The sequence below is a fragment of the Diachasma alloeum genome, unplaced genomic scaffold, assembly GCF_001412515.2.
Source record: "Diachasma alloeum isolate Michigan unplaced genomic scaffold, Dall2.0 Dall_scaffold_00296, whole genome shotgun sequence".
Lineage (NCBI taxonomy): Eukaryota > Metazoa > Arthropoda > Insecta > Hymenoptera > Braconidae > Diachasma > Diachasma alloeum.
Window position 1 is genome coordinate 205,209 of NW_021680435.1, and position 16,499 is coordinate 221,707.

At 39.6% G+C, this 16,499-nt stretch overlaps 3 protein-coding genes across 3 annotated transcripts; 2 read left to right on the forward strand and 1 right to left on the reverse strand.

Annotated features, from left to right (window-relative positions):
- Window positions 1–5,276: 5,276 nt before the first annotated feature.
- On the reverse strand, window positions 5,277–5,969 carry LOC107039302. The gene has a single exon (XM_015258858.1). The coding sequence runs from the start codon at window positions 5,967–5,969 to the stop codon at window positions 5,277–5,279; it is 693 nt and encodes a 230-aa protein (XP_015114344.1).
- Window positions 5,970–6,937: 968 nt separating this feature from the next.
- LOC107039325 lies at window positions 6,938–8,514 on the forward strand. The gene is made up of 4 exons (XM_015258883.2): window positions 6,938–7,134; window positions 7,486–7,653; window positions 7,722–7,892; window positions 8,050–8,514. The coding sequence occupies exons 1-4, from the start codon at window positions 7,063–7,065 to the stop codon at window positions 8,257–8,259; spliced, it is 621 nt and encodes a 206-aa protein (XP_015114369.1). The 5' UTR covers window positions 6,938–7,062; the 3' UTR covers window positions 8,260–8,514.
- Window positions 8,515–9,927: 1,413 nt separating this feature from the next.
- LOC107039319 lies at window positions 9,928–11,517 on the forward strand. The gene is made up of 4 exons (XM_015258876.1): window positions 9,928–10,058; window positions 10,645–10,812; window positions 10,893–11,063; window positions 11,196–11,517. Exons 1-4 carry the CDS (start codon window positions 9,957–9,959, stop codon window positions 11,400–11,402), a joined length of 648 nt encoding a protein of 215 aa, XP_015114362.1. The 5' UTR covers window positions 9,928–9,956; the 3' UTR covers window positions 11,403–11,517.
- The last annotated feature ends 4,982 nt before the right edge of the window (window positions 11,518–16,499 follow it).

A 16,499-nucleotide genomic window follows, 5' to 3' on the forward strand; every position in this document is an offset into this window, starting at 1 on the left:
AAATAGTCATTCAATGAAAATAGTAATCGACAAAAATAGTAATATCATTCAATGAAGGTAAAGAGAATGGACACATGATCCATATGATTTTCATTGGTTGGACGATGGAACATTTTTTGTTTGAAACATTTTGCTCTATCTCTTATTGTCATCCGAAGAAATCATTTTTTCATTTAAAAAACCATAAAAATTGTTTACAACTGTTGATTGCTCGCACCTGGATGAAAACCACCGATAGATTTGGATTCCTCACCCCAAAAAACATAAGAAAACCCCTCAACTTGCTTCCGCACTTAAAGTGCATACGGGAAGGGGGTATTGCGTATGGACTATGTATACCCTCTCGAGTTTTTACATTTTACTCCCTTCCCTATCTGCATTACCATGGGCCGACTTACTTTATCCCCAACTGCACCCCATTCGGGATCGGACTGCCAGGGAAACCATGGAAAACCTCAGTCGTGCAGCCGGCCGATAATGCAGGGATTCCACTGTGTCCATTGGTCACACTGACTCAATGGGCACGGTGGGTCTCTACATTCGTGCCTAGCGACTGTAGTCCCACGCGGTTACATGTGCCTAAGCGGACACCCATCCAACTACTGGGCAGACTGAACGCTGCGTAGCTTGGATGACCGCCGGAGCCACACACTCCCCGCGTGACCACTACAGCCACTCGAATATCTTTACAATTTGACGAATCAGAAAAGAATACGCGTGACACTGAAGGTGCGAGTGAGACAGCAAATGCCTGTGCTCGTCGTTAGCTAGTGTTCGCGTGTTAGGATGTAGCGAGGCGCTACAAAACTCCCCTGCTTGAAGTAAAAAATGTAGATTTTTGAATCTTGTTGGAATGGAAGTTTTATCTACCTGCACCGTAAGGTGCTGCCAACCTACGGGGTGTGCTGAGTCTGCGCGAGTCGGCTACGCGAGACCTCACTCTGTGTTAAGTCACGCTACTCTTCACATCGTACATTATATTGATTACAATAAAGAGTTCATTACAATTGTTGAAACAAACAAATCGTTCCCTGCATATTATTTAATAATACTCCAATAAATCTGCAACAGAAAGTGATTATTCTAGGAACAGGAAAATTGTCAGATTTGGCAAGCAGGTGAAAAAAAAAATTTTTTTTTTTGAATGAGGAGAGTTAGACGTGGTAGACGTGAATTGTCGGTCTGTTGGCGAATGTTACGCCTCTCCTCCCTCTTCCAGCAGCGGGTGCCGTGCTCGTGCTCGGCTGTGGCTGGTCCTGTTGTTGGGGCTCGTCAGGTACGTCTTGGTGCTGAAACTGTCCTGGAAGCTGATCCATGTCCTCCGGCAGTATGTACGCTGGTTTCAGTCGATCGATGGAGATCGGTGTGTTCTTGTAGTTTCCCAAAACTCCGGACTTGAACCAGATGACGAAATACTTGTCGTGGCGACTGATGACGCAAAATGGGCCGATGTATGGTGGTCGGTATGCCATTCGCACGTGGTCATCGCGAACAAAAACATGCGTACATGTTGATAAATCCTTGAAGATGAACGTTCAACGGGTACCATTTTGTGCAGCTGGAACAGGTGCGATTGTACGAAAATGTTCGTGTAGATTTCTCACCAATTCCGGTGCTGCCGTTTGTTGATTTGCTGGCACGATGAACTCTCCGGGTAGACGGATAGGTTCCCCATACGTTAGCTCGGCAGGAGTCGTTTGAAGGTCGTCCTTCCATGCGGATCTCAACGCTAAAAGTACCAGTGGAAGTGCGTCGTAGCAAGCTCCGCCGTGACATCGCAGTGCTGCTTTCAGTTGGCGATGTAGCCTCTCAACCAAACAATTTGACTGTGGGTGAAAAGGCGTGGTCATGATCCTCTTGGTGCCTAGGATTCTCGTAAGCTCGTTGAACGTGTCTGAGAAGAATTGACCACCCTGATCAGATGAAATTCTCGGAGGTATTCCGAAGTGTGCGATCCAGTGGTAGAGAATCGCGTTAACTACTGTAGACAACTTTGCATCAATCAATGGAACTGCTTCTAGATACCGCGTGAATCGATCGACGATGGTCAAACACCAGCTGTGTCCTTTTGAGGCAGGAAGAGAGATAAGAGCGACGTGTATGTGTTCGAAACATCGCGATGGTGTCTCGATTCCAACTATTGGTGTAACCGCGTGTCGCATGACTTTGTTTTTCTGGTATTCCAGGCAGTGTTTGGTCCATTCAGAACAGTCTTTATTCATGCTGGGCCAGACGTAGCGCTGCGTGACGAGTTTCCGTGAACCCCTACATCCAGGATGAGCCATTGAGTGCAGCGAGATGAATACTTGGTGTCTCAGTTGGGCAGGCACATATGGGCGGACTGTACATGATGACATATCACAGTACAGTGATTCGTCCATTCCTGGAAGTTGTAGGCGGTCCAGTCGTAGATTCACGACCGGTCGTTGGAGTAGGCGTTGAAGCTCTTGATCGTCGCGTTGNTTTTGAATGAGGAGAGTTAGACGTGGTAGACGTGAATTGTCGGTCTGTTGGCGAATGTTACGCCTCTCCTCCCTCTTCCAGCAGCGGGTGCCGTGCTCGTGCTCGGCTGTGGCTGGTCCTGTTGTTGGGGCTCGTCAGGTACGTCTTGGTGCTGAAACTGTCCTGGAAGCTGATCCATGTCCTCCGGCAGTATGTACGCTGGTTTCAGTCGATCGATGGAGATCGGTGTGTTCTTGTAGTTTCCCAAAACTCCGGACTTGAACCAGATGACGAAATACTTGTCGTGGCGACTGATGACGCAAAATGGGCCGATGTATGGTGGTCGGTATGCCATTCGCACGTGGTCATCGCGAACAAAAACATGCGTACATGTTGATAAATCCTTGAAGATGAACGTTCAACGGGTACCATTTTGTGCAGCTGGAACAGGTGCGATTGTACGAAAATGTTCGTGTAGATTTCTCACCAATTCCGGTGCTGCCGTTTGTTGATTTGCTGGCACGATGAACTCTCCGGGTAGACGGATAGGTTCCCCATACGTTAGCTCGGCAGGAGTCGTTTGAAGGTCGTCCTTCCATGCGGATCTCAACGCTAAAAGTACCAGTGGAAGTGCGTCGTAGCAAGCTCCGCCGTGACATCGCAGTGCTGCTTTCAGTTGGCGATGTAGCCTCTCAACCAAACAATTTGACTGTGGGTGAAAAGGCGTGGTCATGATCCTCTTGGTGCCTAGGATTCTCGTAAGCTCGTTGAACGTGTCTGAGAAGAATTGACCACCCTGATCAGATGAAATTCTCGGAGGTATTCCGAAGTGTGCGATCCAGTGGTAGAGAATCGCGTTAACTACTGTAGACAACTTTGCATCAATCAATGGAACTGCTTCTAGATACCGCGTGAATCGATCGACGATGGTCAAACACCAGCTGTGTCCTTTTGAGGCAGGAAGAGAGATAAGAGCGACGTGTATGTGTTCGAAACATCGCGATGGTGTCTCGATTCCAACTATTGGTGTAACCGCGTGTCGCATGACTTTGTTTTTCTGGTATTCCAGGCAGTGTTTGGTCCATTCAGAACAGTCTTTATTCATGCTGGGCCAGACGTAGCGCTGCGTGACGAGTTTCCGTGAACCCCTACATCCAGGATGAGCCATTGAGTGCAGCGAGATGAATACTTGGTGTCTCAGTTGGGCAGGCACATATGGGCGGACTGTACATGATGACATATCACAGTACAGTGATTCGTCCATTCCTGGAAGTTGTAGGCGGTCCAGTCGTAGATTCACGACCGGTCGTTGGAGTAGGCGTTGAAGCTCTTGATCGTCGCGTTGGGCGTCTATGAGCTATTGCGTTGTGACAGCGGTTGAGACGGTTTCGACTTGTGACAGAGCATCTGCCACGACGTTGTATGGGCCCGCGACGTACCTGATGTCCGTGGCAAATTGGGCGATGTAGTCCAATCTTCGGTATTCTCAGGGTGAAGCTAGTTCTGGTTTTTGCTTGAACGCGTGAGTCAGCGGTTTGTGGTCAGTGAAGATGATCACATGACGCCCTTCAAAGATGTATCTGAAGTGCAGTACCGCTTCGTAGATCGCCTGCAGTTCCCTGTCGTAAGCCGCGTATTTCTGCGAGGAAATCGTGAGTTTCCTGCTGAAGAATGCTGGCGATCTCTGGAAGGCTTGATGCCCTTGCGTTGATCGTGTGACTGAGAAATAAGACCTCTGGCTGTCCCAGGTCCGATTTGGCGACGTTTACTATCAACCCGTCCTGTAGGCGTTGAAAAAGTATTCTCAGGTGTTTGCGATGTTGTTCTTCGTTGTCCGATGTTACCAAAATGTCATCTATGTATGGAAACAGAAATGGTAGATCGCGTATCACTTCATCTATTAGACGTTGAAACGTCTGAGCCGCGTTCCTGGGGCCGAAAGTCATGTATGGTAATTCGAAAAGTCCAAAAGGCGTGATTATCGCGGTCTTTTGGATGTCCTCAGGTGTAACTGGAATTTGATTAAACGCTTTGACCAGATCTATGGTAGAGAAAATTGTGTTGCCGTACAAGTTGGCAGCAAAATCCACTAAATAACGAACAGGATACTTATCTGGTATAATTCTGTCGTTGAGTGCGCGGTAATCTCCGCATGGTCTCCATTCGCCGTTCTTTTTTGGGGCCAAATGGAGTGGAGATGACCAAGGACTTTCACATCTCCTGGCAGTTCCCAGTTTTAACATGCTCGAAAATTCAGCATGCGCGATTTTGAGTTTATCAGGAAATCAACACCAATGATGGGCCTGCTGACGTCTGCTTCGACGAAACGCTACATTAAGTCTCTGCGGAGACCGAGATCTGGCGAGATGGATGTGTAGCCGTACGTGTCGATGAGGGTGCAGTTGACTGCGAAGAGTTGATAGTCGCTGGTGTCCCTCTGGTTTGCTGGCCGCCTGCAAGGCGTGACGGAGACGTCTGAGCCTGTGTCCACTAGGTATCGGGTTCCAGTGGTTCTATCAGTGATAAATAAGCGGCGTGAGCGGCGTTCGAGTGAGACGAATTCTACGCAGAATTCTACGAGAATTAGAATTTAGAGAGAAAAAATTTCCGCTTCACCCAGCCGGGAATCGAACCCGGGTCTCCCAGATACGCGCCGGGCACTCTTACCGACTAAGCTATCGGGAACTACAGAAATTCACTCTCAAATTCCGCCACTATTGTCTCTCCCTGGAGGTTTCCTGAAACTTGCAACCGGACAAACAGTTACGCGCTCGATTACCAAATTTAAAATGGTACCAGCAAATGTCGAATTTGTTTGGTACTTTCCTGGAGTTTTAGTGTCTGCGTCTGGAGTTGCTGCTGTGGCCACGCGAGTCGTTTAGGCGTTCGCGGGAGCGTGAGTCACGCATCTGCATTGCAGCAACGGTTGCCGTCAGCTGCTCGAGTCGTTCCAGGAGCTTGTTGCCGGTTGTGTTGCTTGTTGAGCTGGTGATGGATGTGACGCTGTTCAGGTTGAAAACATCGTGCACCCTGTCTGCTAGCGTGGCAAGGTCCTCGATAGAAGCATTCTCCTGGGCGGCGAGCATAGCTCTCGTCTGCTCGGGGAGGTGAGACAACCAACGCGTCTTGAGGATCTCGTCGTCAATACCTGGAACGAAACTTTTCAAGTGTCTGAGATGTTTTGATGGAGAGCGGTCTCCAATACTCTCTTTGTCGGGTGCTTGGATGAGATTAGCAGTCCTAGATGTTGTAAAACATCTAATTAGCTCTGATTTTAGGGTTTGGTATGGATTTGTTACAGGTCTGGAGATAATTAAATCCACGTCTTCTGCAGTATAAATTGTATCGATCAGAGGTACCTTTTTATTGTACTTATCTGTCTCGGTGACAATTCCCAGGTCAACTAACTGCCTCTCCAGCTGCGCGAACCAAAGCGCGGGTTTTCCGGCGTTGAAGGGCCTTGTGATGAGTTTTGGTTTCATCGTAGCCATGGCAGTTGTCAGGATGTCGGGAGTCGTGGTCGCCATATCGATTTTAAAATTAAATTTCGGAGAAAAATAAAATTGAGGAATAAATTTGTAACCGAAATAAAGGCGTTAATAGTCTTTACTTATCACCAACACAACACAACGTCTCTGGGTGTTCAGCAATGTGTCGGCTCGAGGTCACAAATATTCACTCGGATATCACTTGTATACGGCACTTTGTTTTGATTTCACGAAAACACTGAGAAATCAATGGTTGGGCTTGGAATGTTCTGGAAGCGTCGGGATGCCGTTGGAAATATTTTATGATGAAGTGGTCAAGGCAATGAAATTTATTATTCTCAGGTGCGCGACACTAGTTTGAGATGCAATCGCGGGTTTTCTGCAGTACTCGAGAAGCTGAATCGCACGTGTTATCCAGAGAAATGGATGAAAACACGAGGACGCGAGGATAAAATTTCGGTTGCACTGCACGCTGGTCAATGTGTTATTAAATTCAAATTGACCATAATAAAGGATAACCTGGGGTTGAACTCTATACTGGGATGTATCATTCCTTCCGTAGTGATTTCTTTTGTAGATTCTGCAAGATTACAGCTCTCGACGCTAAAAATTAGGAAATCACACCGGAAAAAATATAAAATAGTATGAATGGACTAGTTGAATCGTCGAGTGGAACTGGGATGACATTATTCATCACAATGTGATGAAAGTGACTTGAAATCAATGATTTGAATTAAAATCACATGAGTCAAAAATGTATTCTTTCCGTATTAAAGTGACCGGAATGCTCCCGTCATGTTATCAAATTGTTATAAATGAGCTATGAAGTGATCAATATGAATAATCGAGAAAACGTCGATTTTTTCAAAGTGGTAAATGTTATCAGCGATCGCAGAAAACCGTTCCATTAGTTGAAAAATAGGTTTGACTCACTGTTGTATTCTTAAGCGTCATAGACCACATTCGGAACATGTTGTTTGGATAAAAAAAAATGACCTAGTGAATAATTACGAATGCAAAATGATAAAAGCGATAGCAAAGTTTCAAACGATGTTCAAACGATCCTTCGTTTTGCGGGCATATAAGCTTACGGTGGTAAATAGCATTTTTCATTCTTCAGTCAGCTTCGATCATGGAGTTTGCTATTAGCTTGTCTCTTTTCTTGCCTCTGGTCGGGTTTTCAGTGGCATATGATCCAGACCAGGTACCTTGCATCGAATAGTTCATCTATCGTCAAATACATTATATAGATTTATTTATTTATTTATTTATTTTCATGAAAGGGAAACATTTTGTAAGATAACTCGATTAGATTTTCTTTCTAATGTCAACGCTGTTTTTCTTGAGAATTGAAAGGAGTAAAACTTGTACTTCAGCATGCGAGATACTTGTTATCGAATGGCATTCGTCTTCGTTCTGAAAATTTTCCTTCTTTTTGAAAGCGGAGATAATAGAACATCTGTATAAGCTATTCCGTTGTAGCCTTGTCTCCTCCATCTACCTATTAGCTGTAAATGATTGCAGGACTTTGTCGATATTAAATGGTATTTTTCAGAAACCGATTCTGAGACAGATTAAAAATACAATTGCAATAGACGATTTTCGGATTCCGGACAATACAGTATTAAGCGGTAAGCAATCCAACTTACGATTTGATGAGTCTTACACGGGGTATGATTGGGTCAAGTTTTTCAAGAACATAAAGGAAACCAACAAAATGAGAGTACGTAACTTTATTATATTCTTCCATGCATATTTTGCTGATTTTTTAATTAATCGACTTCTTTATAGCTGGACTATACAGTTCAATATTTAAACAGCAAATTCACGGGTGATGAGTGGATAAAAATTTTCGATGATTCGGTGTTATTTTGTGACACCTCTGAAGATACACAAGATGCCAGTATTATTAATCTCGTACGCATACTTCTTGGTGTTCCTGACGGATGTCCAGTGCAAAAAGTAAGCATTGTTAGCTTTCCGGTAGAGAATCTTTTGAATTCACTTTGGAAAATTGAATATTAACTGTTTATAGTCATTTTACACTCACCTGCCGAAAAAATTCTCTTCCTATCCTACAATGTCGTGGTAGCTAGTTCTTTATTGTATTCCATTTCAGGGGAAGAAAAATACCGAGGACGTTCACTTCCCTTTAGAAGACGAAGAAATAATCTGGAATATTGACCCCCGAGGGAAGACAATCAGAATATTGACCAACATGTGGACTGATGATAAAAAACCTCCACAAAAGGTTTTCACTGCAGACTTTTATCCCATAGAGAAGGGAAATGGATTTATACCTATGGATGAGAGTGAATCTGACGAGTGAAGTTCCTACCGATTCACATCCATTGTATCGATCTATGATCCGTTATCTCCAGGCAAAATGTTCGAAGCGATTGATATGTACGTGTGCGATAAGAGGAGTATTATATAAAGCGAAATCATATTAGAAAAATTTCATAGAATATTTTAATTTTTTTGTTTCTCACTGATTTATCAGATGAACTTTTTCTGCAACCAGGTTTCAATATAATTGATATCTATTTTATGCAATTGTTCCAATAAAAACTCAAAACACCAAGCTGGCTGTTTTTTCTTCATCCCAAGCAATTTACAAAGACCTTAGAATAGAATTGATTCATTTGGAAAAAAGACGCTTTTTGGTTGTTAAATGTCAATCCTATCATTCCTGGGTGGTGGGTGAGGAAAATTCGCGGCTCGATCGAAGTTCTGGCATTGGGTTCAAAGAAGCGATCCTTAGATATGATCGGAAGTGTACGACTTCGATTTGAAGACAATCCTGAAAATCAGGGTTTGGAATCCAAGGGTCTATGAGACATTGGCTCACGGGAAGAATCTATTCTTCCAGATGGGTTGATTCATTCGACGAGCTCAATCAGCGAATCGGATTTCATTGTAAAGTAGACTTCCCGCTATAATCGCGTTCCTCCTCATCTCCATTTTTCGTCGCTCGAGCGTTTCCCTACCATTACTCCATCTACTTTCTCTTCAAGACAGCTTCAAATCTTATTTTCATTGCATGTTGGCTAATTTATGAATAATGAGGACCGATTCTGAAAAACTGATCGGGCACTGATAGGACAGATTGGATCCTGACATTCGGATCAGGCATGAATCCAAACAAAAGCGTTATACCAATCTGATTCAAAACTGATCAAAACCAGTTTTTACGAAACAGTCCCTTATTCCAGGCTGATTTGAATTTCCACTCGGGAATTGCTTGTGGTATATGTAGTTATTTTGATATTTAATGAACATTATTGCACACCACTGACTCTTCAGATCGATTTTCTATTGGATTATAGTATGTTGGAAAACGTTATGAACGCAAAACCGCAAGCCCGCATAAAAAAAAATATAAGCCAAAACTTATAAGTGAGATATAGTGATTTTGCCGGAATTATACCTTGAATATATCCGCCTTGTATATCAGGTATATGCTAGGTATACCCGGTGGCATATATGTACATACATATATCCAACAGATATCTCAAATATTGCATTTTTTGCCGGAAAGTATACCACATATGAGCGGATATAAGTGACATATATTTCTGTATATATATTTTTACCATGTGGGAGGTCTTAGAAAGTGCTGAATTGTTTTTTCATGCAGACGATAATATACTTATTAATCCTTATTAATCCTTTATACTTATTATTCCTTTTCTTGCAGTATACAGATGCTGCCGTTTTTTAACATTGAAATTGTGCAAGGTTTCGAAATGAAACTTTATCAGGTGATTCACGGAAAACCTGTTTCGACCATTGAAGCATTATTTTTCCACCAATATTGACGATGAAGCGCAAGCTAATCGATCGGATATAGTGAAACCGCACGTTTACCGTTGAAATTTTGCCATTTAATTGCAGTATGACCTACATAAATAATGACAGTAGTAGAGGGATACATGAAAAAATTGATAAACCGATGACAAATATGTACTTCAATGGTTAATGTGCATATCCCCGAGAGCATATAAAGAAGCATTGCAAATTACAATGCTTCATTTCTTAACGTTCGCCACAATCATGGAGTTCGTTACTTCGCTGTGCCTTCTAGTATCTGCGGCTCATCTTTCAGTGGCCTATGACCCTAATCAGGTATCAATATCAGAATTTATTCCATAGGCACTGTATTTCCATATTCTCCTCTTGAATATTACGACAGAACAGTTGTCCTCTCACTCTAAATCAACGATTCATTAACGTCATGTCCTTTCTCGAAGATTATCGGGTAGTTAAACTACTACATGGAGAGAAATATTCAATGAAAATTACGTATCTTTTCCGTAATTCTGGAGCGAAATGTGGTTGTAGGCAATTTTATGGAACTGTCACGGACTTTTTCCGGAGCGTTCCGTAATTTTTATCTGAATCTCCTGTGAAAAATTACGATACCGTCACTTAAATTTTCTGAGTCGATTGCATAATCGGTGAGTGAATTGTGAGTTCCGTAATTTTTACTGAACATTTCTCTCCGTGTATGTTAGAATTTTTTTATGCGACCCCTATTATCAAAATTTTTTCATCATTTGAGAAATGACATCTTCTAAATCACATGCGATATACATTTCAATTCTTAATGGAACTATTCTTGAGAAAGATGGAAAAATATGTTGAACATACGTTCTTCAACATACCTTTCCAACAAGCATTGTCATAAAGTCTATTTCATGATATTTTTCAGAAACCTATATTGAGACAGATTCACAATAAAATTACTGCAGATGGCCTTTACTTACCGAGCAATAGCTGGTGGCAGAGTAAGAGAAGCAGTATTCGGTGGAGTGATTCTTACACTTGGTATGACTGGGTGAAATATTCGAAAGACATACCAGAAGATAGTACAATAAGAGTGTGTATTCTTGTAATATAATACTCTTCACAGAGTGATTGCCTTGATCATTCTAGTATTGCTCTATTATCTCCCTTTAGCTCGATTATACAGTCCAATGGTTCGATGACGGTATTATATGGGACGACTGGGTGACCATGTTTCATGATTCAGTGTTCCTTTGTGATACGAGTGAAGATACCCAAGATGCCAGCATCATAGCTATAGTACGAGAGCTTCTTGGTATTCCTGAAGGCTGTCCAGTATCAAAGGTGGAAATCAATTTTTAACAGTAATTTCTGTTTCATCTTAAAAATTGAAACAGATCACATGAGTCAAATCATTATCCAAATTCAAAATGAAAATTCCCACTGCTATATCTCAAAGCGTTCTTCCAATTTTAGGGGACCACGAAAGATACCAGCGGTATCCATTTCCCTTTGCAAGATGAGGAATTACTTTGGAACGTTAATGTCAAAGGAAAGACTATAAGGATATTGACCAATATGTGGTCAAGTGATCAGAAAGGTGCAGAAAAGCTGTTCACGGGAGACTTTTACGTTGAGGGAGATAGCTACCTACCTTTTGAGGAAGATAGTGACGATGATTAGATCCTTAGACGGATACGTATGCATCGATAAAATATTCGATTGATTGATATCAATAAATTGATAATCATTGGAATAATGTATTGAAAAACAAATAATAAATCATAAAGTAAAGATACACGTATACTCCTATTCGCTTGATGAATTCCTACCGAGTTACCAAAAATCTGTTTCGTTGGATTATATTTCGCTTCATAATTACCTTTTGGACAGAAAAATTTTCCCAAAATTTGCCTAGATTATTTTTCCTCACTTTTTCTCTCTGTGTTAAATTTGAGGCAAGCATTGACATATTTTGACTCATTCTTGTCATTTGTTGTCACAATGTATGGAATATCCCTGTGCAAATTGAAATACGGGATGAGATAGATGAGACGAAGATGAGCATGACTGGGAAATCGCGAAAGATGGTTTAGGGTTTTTACGAGAAGTATCGCTGCTTGAGAGAGAGATGAATTAGGAAGGACTTTTTATCTCCCTTATCTGATCCTTAGACAGTTATTCATTTTCTCAAACCTGTCGGACTGTATCGGACATGCAGAAAATATTCTGATTATTTGCATCTCTGCCTCATTGGGTTTTAACCCTCGATCACTCGCGCTCGGCCGCCGGCCTTCATCCGTCGCGCGGTTAGCGGGTTAAACCGAGCGCGCTGTTGTCATCTTCACGCTTATCGCTATGCGTGCACTCCAAGTGTGGCAGTGATTTGTAGCAACACTGTCGCTCGAGGGGTCGGTAGGGACTCACTCGCACCGGGCGGTGCGGCGCCGCTTTTCTGTCCGTTGGACGTTTCTTTTCTTTTCTTAACTAAACAAATTTCTCGAAAAAACAGACAATGCTAACGCATTAATAAAAGGATTGAAGTAAGAACTCTAATCTTTTCTCTAATCTCTAATCTTTTTTGTGGAACTGACTTTTTGTTTCGGAAAGTATCCAAAAATCAAGGTGGGATTCCACTCTATTCTATTTAAACATTATATCTGCCCTGTTTTTCTTTTTTTTGATTTTTTTCATTAATGAAAAATGTTTTTTGTTATCTAGTATTAAGTATATCTACGATCCCTGGGCTCGAATTTTTAAACAGTCTTCTAATTGTTTTTAAGCAGACGAAAAACTATGTTCCGAAAAATAAGGTTCAAATGACCCAGACATATCTGAAACGTGGAAATTTCATATTCCCTGGGAAAGTGTTTATATGACATTTTGGCACAAATTTTCGGGAAAACCAAAAAAAATGTTTATACGACCTTTTAGCACAACTCACGCGAATTGTCCACTTCCAGGGGATAGTGAATCTGCACATTTCAGATGATTCTGAATCATCTGAACCCAACTTTTGAGGACAATTTTTTAAATATTTTTTTAAAGGAAATTTGGAAATTTGAAATTGGGCCAAAGTAAAAAAAAAAGTTTCTTTAAGGGATAATGAATCCACACGTTTCAGATGATGCTGAATCGTCTGAGCCCAACCTTTTAGGGCATTTTTTTTTTCAAAGGTTCAATTCAAAATTTCCAAAATGCCTTTCATTTTGAAAATGTGCTAATGAGGGGAACTTAATCCCCTAATTCGATAGATTCCAGAATATTTTTGCCTTGAAGCCATCATTTTTGGTGGATTAATTTCATTTATTTATTTTCTGAAATTATTATTTTTTTCTAGATTTTAGCCGGATGCAAGTTCCAAACTGCAGATTCTAGAATCTAGAAAAAAAATCTTGAATTTACATTCTTTTTTTCTCTGTGTAGCTATTGTTGCCAATAGATTGATACTTTGCTTCCGAATGGATTCTCATTTTTTTAGAATTATTTTACTATTCTCTTCTTTTCTTATTTCATGTCATAGTACACAGAGACAAAAGTTGAATAAATATTACCTAGAAAATCGTGGCAAAATTTACTGTACGAAAGGTAATCGTACAGCGAAGTGTAATGCAATGAAAAAATACTTGTTTGTGGAGGATATTTTATGATTTGTTCGGTAAAAAAACACATCAACGGATGCAAAAATTATTGAAGAGCGTGTTCGCTAAAGAATCATTCTCCGCTGCAGAAAAATTATACGAATATTGAGGAATGATTCACGTTCACTGGGATCATTTTTGATGGAATGCAAGGTAAATTTTACAGTTTCGGCACAAATTACCCGCACATTCAGTAAATTTTCCTGGGTGAACAGATAAAAATTCACCATTTGTCGCGCACTTTTTCCCCGATCTTGGGGAAAAAAGTATTGAAAATCGTGTTCGGTTCACGATTACTTGACTTGTTCGGTAATTTCTCTCCAATTTTTTTCTCCGTGTACTATCATAAAAGTGATACGTCGTCAAAATTCTTCCGTGGTGTTTCGTTCTTTCAAATCATTCTATAATCAACCCATTAAGACTCGAATTGAGTTTCACGGATGAAAAAATTTAATAGAAAAACCTGTCGAATTTGTTAGAAAATTCTATTGAATTTCTATTAAACTGTTCTATTAGTTTTTGGCCAATTCTATTGAAATGTTCAATAGAAAATATTCAGTAGAAAAAGTCAATAGAATTCAATTTTTTTATATAACTTATTTTATTGAGATATTTTCTATAGAATTTCCTCGGCTCAAATTTTCTGTTTTTTCGTTTGACTTTCTTGATGAGAAGAAAAGAAAAATAGAATGAAAAAAACTTAGCAAATTTGAGTCGAGCAAATTCTATAGAAAACATGAAAAGAATAAGTTATATAGAAAAATCGAATTCTGTTAACTTTTTTTATTGAACATGTCAATAGAATCAGCCAAAAACTAATAGAAAGTTTAATAAAAATTCAATACAATAACAATCATGAATTCATGAATTCATGAAATTGCAGAAAGTATTAACATTGAAAAATCCAATCTTCCATCGATTTTCGGTTCAACTGATCTAAAAATGAATAAAATACTTGATTTTTCAGTTAAATTATTCTGTGGAAATTCAGAAAAATAAGGAAAATTCAGTGAAAATTTGAAAATTCATGTTATTTTATTTCTGAACATTCATGTTCCATTGAAAATTCAATGAAGTTGTAAAATTTCCATCTCACTTCCACTGCAACTCATGAATTTCTTTGAATTCTACCTAAAACTTGAAATTTCATAACCTTTTTTCCCCTAAATCTGATTCAATGTCACTCTCATGAGAATTACCATCATATTTTCCATGAAATTTCAAAAAATTTCTAACAGTGTAGAATTTTCTAACGAATTCGATAGGTTTTTCTATTAAATTTTTTCGTGCGTGTTCAGTGAGGGTTTCATCAAAGTTCAATCAAGGTTCCGTTTTCCGGAAATTTATTCGATTCATGGAATAATGTAATGCTATTTTCCATTATCTGAGTTATTTTAATATAATTTAGATCGTCGAATCTGGAAATTTCCACGGCATTGATATAATGAACTGTAGAAAGGAGTACAAGTCAATATCGAGTCAAGCTTCACGAAGAATTTTTCAATGCGCATCGAAAATATCGATTGGGAAGTGCGTGTTAGAAGGCTGCCACGTATGAAAAAATTAAATAGAAAAAACGTAGCGAATTCGCTAGAAAATTCTATTGGGGTTCTCCAGAATTTTAATAGAATTTCTATTGGAATTCTATTAAAATTCTAGAGAATTCTCGTGAATATTCAATTTGTTGTTTGCGCTGCTTCTACTAGATATTCTGTAGGAAAAAGGCAATAGATTTGATTTTTCTGTTACATGAAAATGATAGAAAATGATAAAATGATAACAATCATGAATTCATGATTCATGAATTCATGAGTCATGAATTCATGATTGATGAATCATGATAGGAATCATGGATTCTATGATTCCTATCATGGTTGGATGATAGGAATGATAGAATGATGTGATTTTTCTCTTGACATTTTTTCTATTAAAATTATTGATCACGGATTTTATAATTTTTTTCCGCTGTATTTTGTTTTGTTTTGCATTATAGGATCCGAGTGAAAAAAACTTATAAAATTTATGCTCAAGTATTCCTATAAAAAAAATCCCAAGAGAATATTCATATAAAAAAAACGAAGTCTATTGACTTTTTCCATGACAAATTTAATAGAAACATGTGGTAAATTTTCGATTGACGTTCGTCAATTTGTCTGATGTATGCATATTCCATTTTCTGGAAGAAAAAAATAACAGAACCTACCATACCTCTAATACAATAAATTCAATCAATTTTTCCTACAAGGTAGATGAGGTTGAAATCCCGCAATCATTTATATCTTGACAATCGATCAATGTTCCCCCTAGAAAATATTTTCACAATAATCTACAATTCCTTGTTAAATTTGATCCATCAAGTAAATCGACAAACGTTTATTGAAAATTTAAAAAATGGTTGTCGAGTAAAATTGAAAAATCTGTTTCTGAATTTTAATTAATTAGTTGTTAAATTTCACCAACTAGTTGTTGACGTTCAACAACTGGTTGGTAATTCATTTTTTCAACAACTAGTTGGTGAAATTCATCAAATGATTTTCTCCGTGCAGTGTCTTCTGAGCAAATTGATAGCAAGAATAATCCAAAATTTTCTCGATAACCAATGGAGGATGTAGCAGTAAGAGCTGGAGAGAATCGTATAAGTTAAACCAACGTATCTTCTGTTTGTGCCATGATGCATTCTATCTGATGACTGTGAACGATTGATAGCGTATTCAGCCACAAAAACTGAGTTACCGTTTGGTATTGATTGGAATCAGAGTTGAATAATTAATGGATACATCACAAGGATACATCTTGTAATTATGGGAACCAAATTGGAAGACTGAAATGATAAAGTAAAGCCCACATCAAAAGAAAGCCTTTATCGATTGTATCCCTTTGAAAAAGGAACCAAGCGTCCAGACTTTAGATATGATGGCGTCTCGCAGTCGCATCGAGTGTTCAGTTACTGTCACGAAGGCTGAAGTGGAACTCCTCTTTCAGATTGAACAAGAACAGCAGACATTTCGAATCACTTCTCGATGAGGTGCATGCACTGAGAAAAAAAAAGTCTAATATCTGAAAGATATTTTCTTGAGAGAAGTAAATTATTTTCAATGGCTTAAATCTCAGAAAGTGTGCACTTCACGGAACTCGAATA

Bases quoted from the DNA above. Each gene is read 5' to 3' on its own strand.
- LOC107039302 (XM_015258858.1), bottom strand. From the start codon at position 5,969: ATGGCGACCACGACTCCCGACATCCTGACAACTGCCATGGCTACGATG.
- LOC107039325 (XM_015258883.2), top strand. From the start codon at position 7,063: ATGGAGTTTGCTATTAGCTTGTCTCTTTTCTTGCCTCTGGTCGGGTTT. The intron at 7,135-7,485 runs GTACCTTGCATC...GGTATTTTTCAG, and splicing joins TGGCATATGATCCAGACCAG to AAACCGATTCTGAGACAGAT. The intron at 7,893-8,049 runs GTAAGCATTGTT...ATTCCATTTCAG, and splicing joins ACGGATGTCCAGTGCAAAAA to GGGAAGAAAAATACCGAGGA.
- LOC107039319 (XM_015258876.1), top strand. From the start codon at position 9,957: ATGCTTCATTTCTTAACGTTCGCCACAATCATGGAGTTCGTTACTTCG. The intron at 10,059-10,644 runs GTATCAATATCA...GATATTTTTCAG, and splicing joins TGGCCTATGACCCTAATCAG to AAACCTATATTGAGACAGAT. The intron at 11,064-11,195 runs GTGGAAATCAAT...TTCCAATTTTAG, and splicing joins AAGGCTGTCCAGTATCAAAG to GGGACCACGAAAGATACCAG.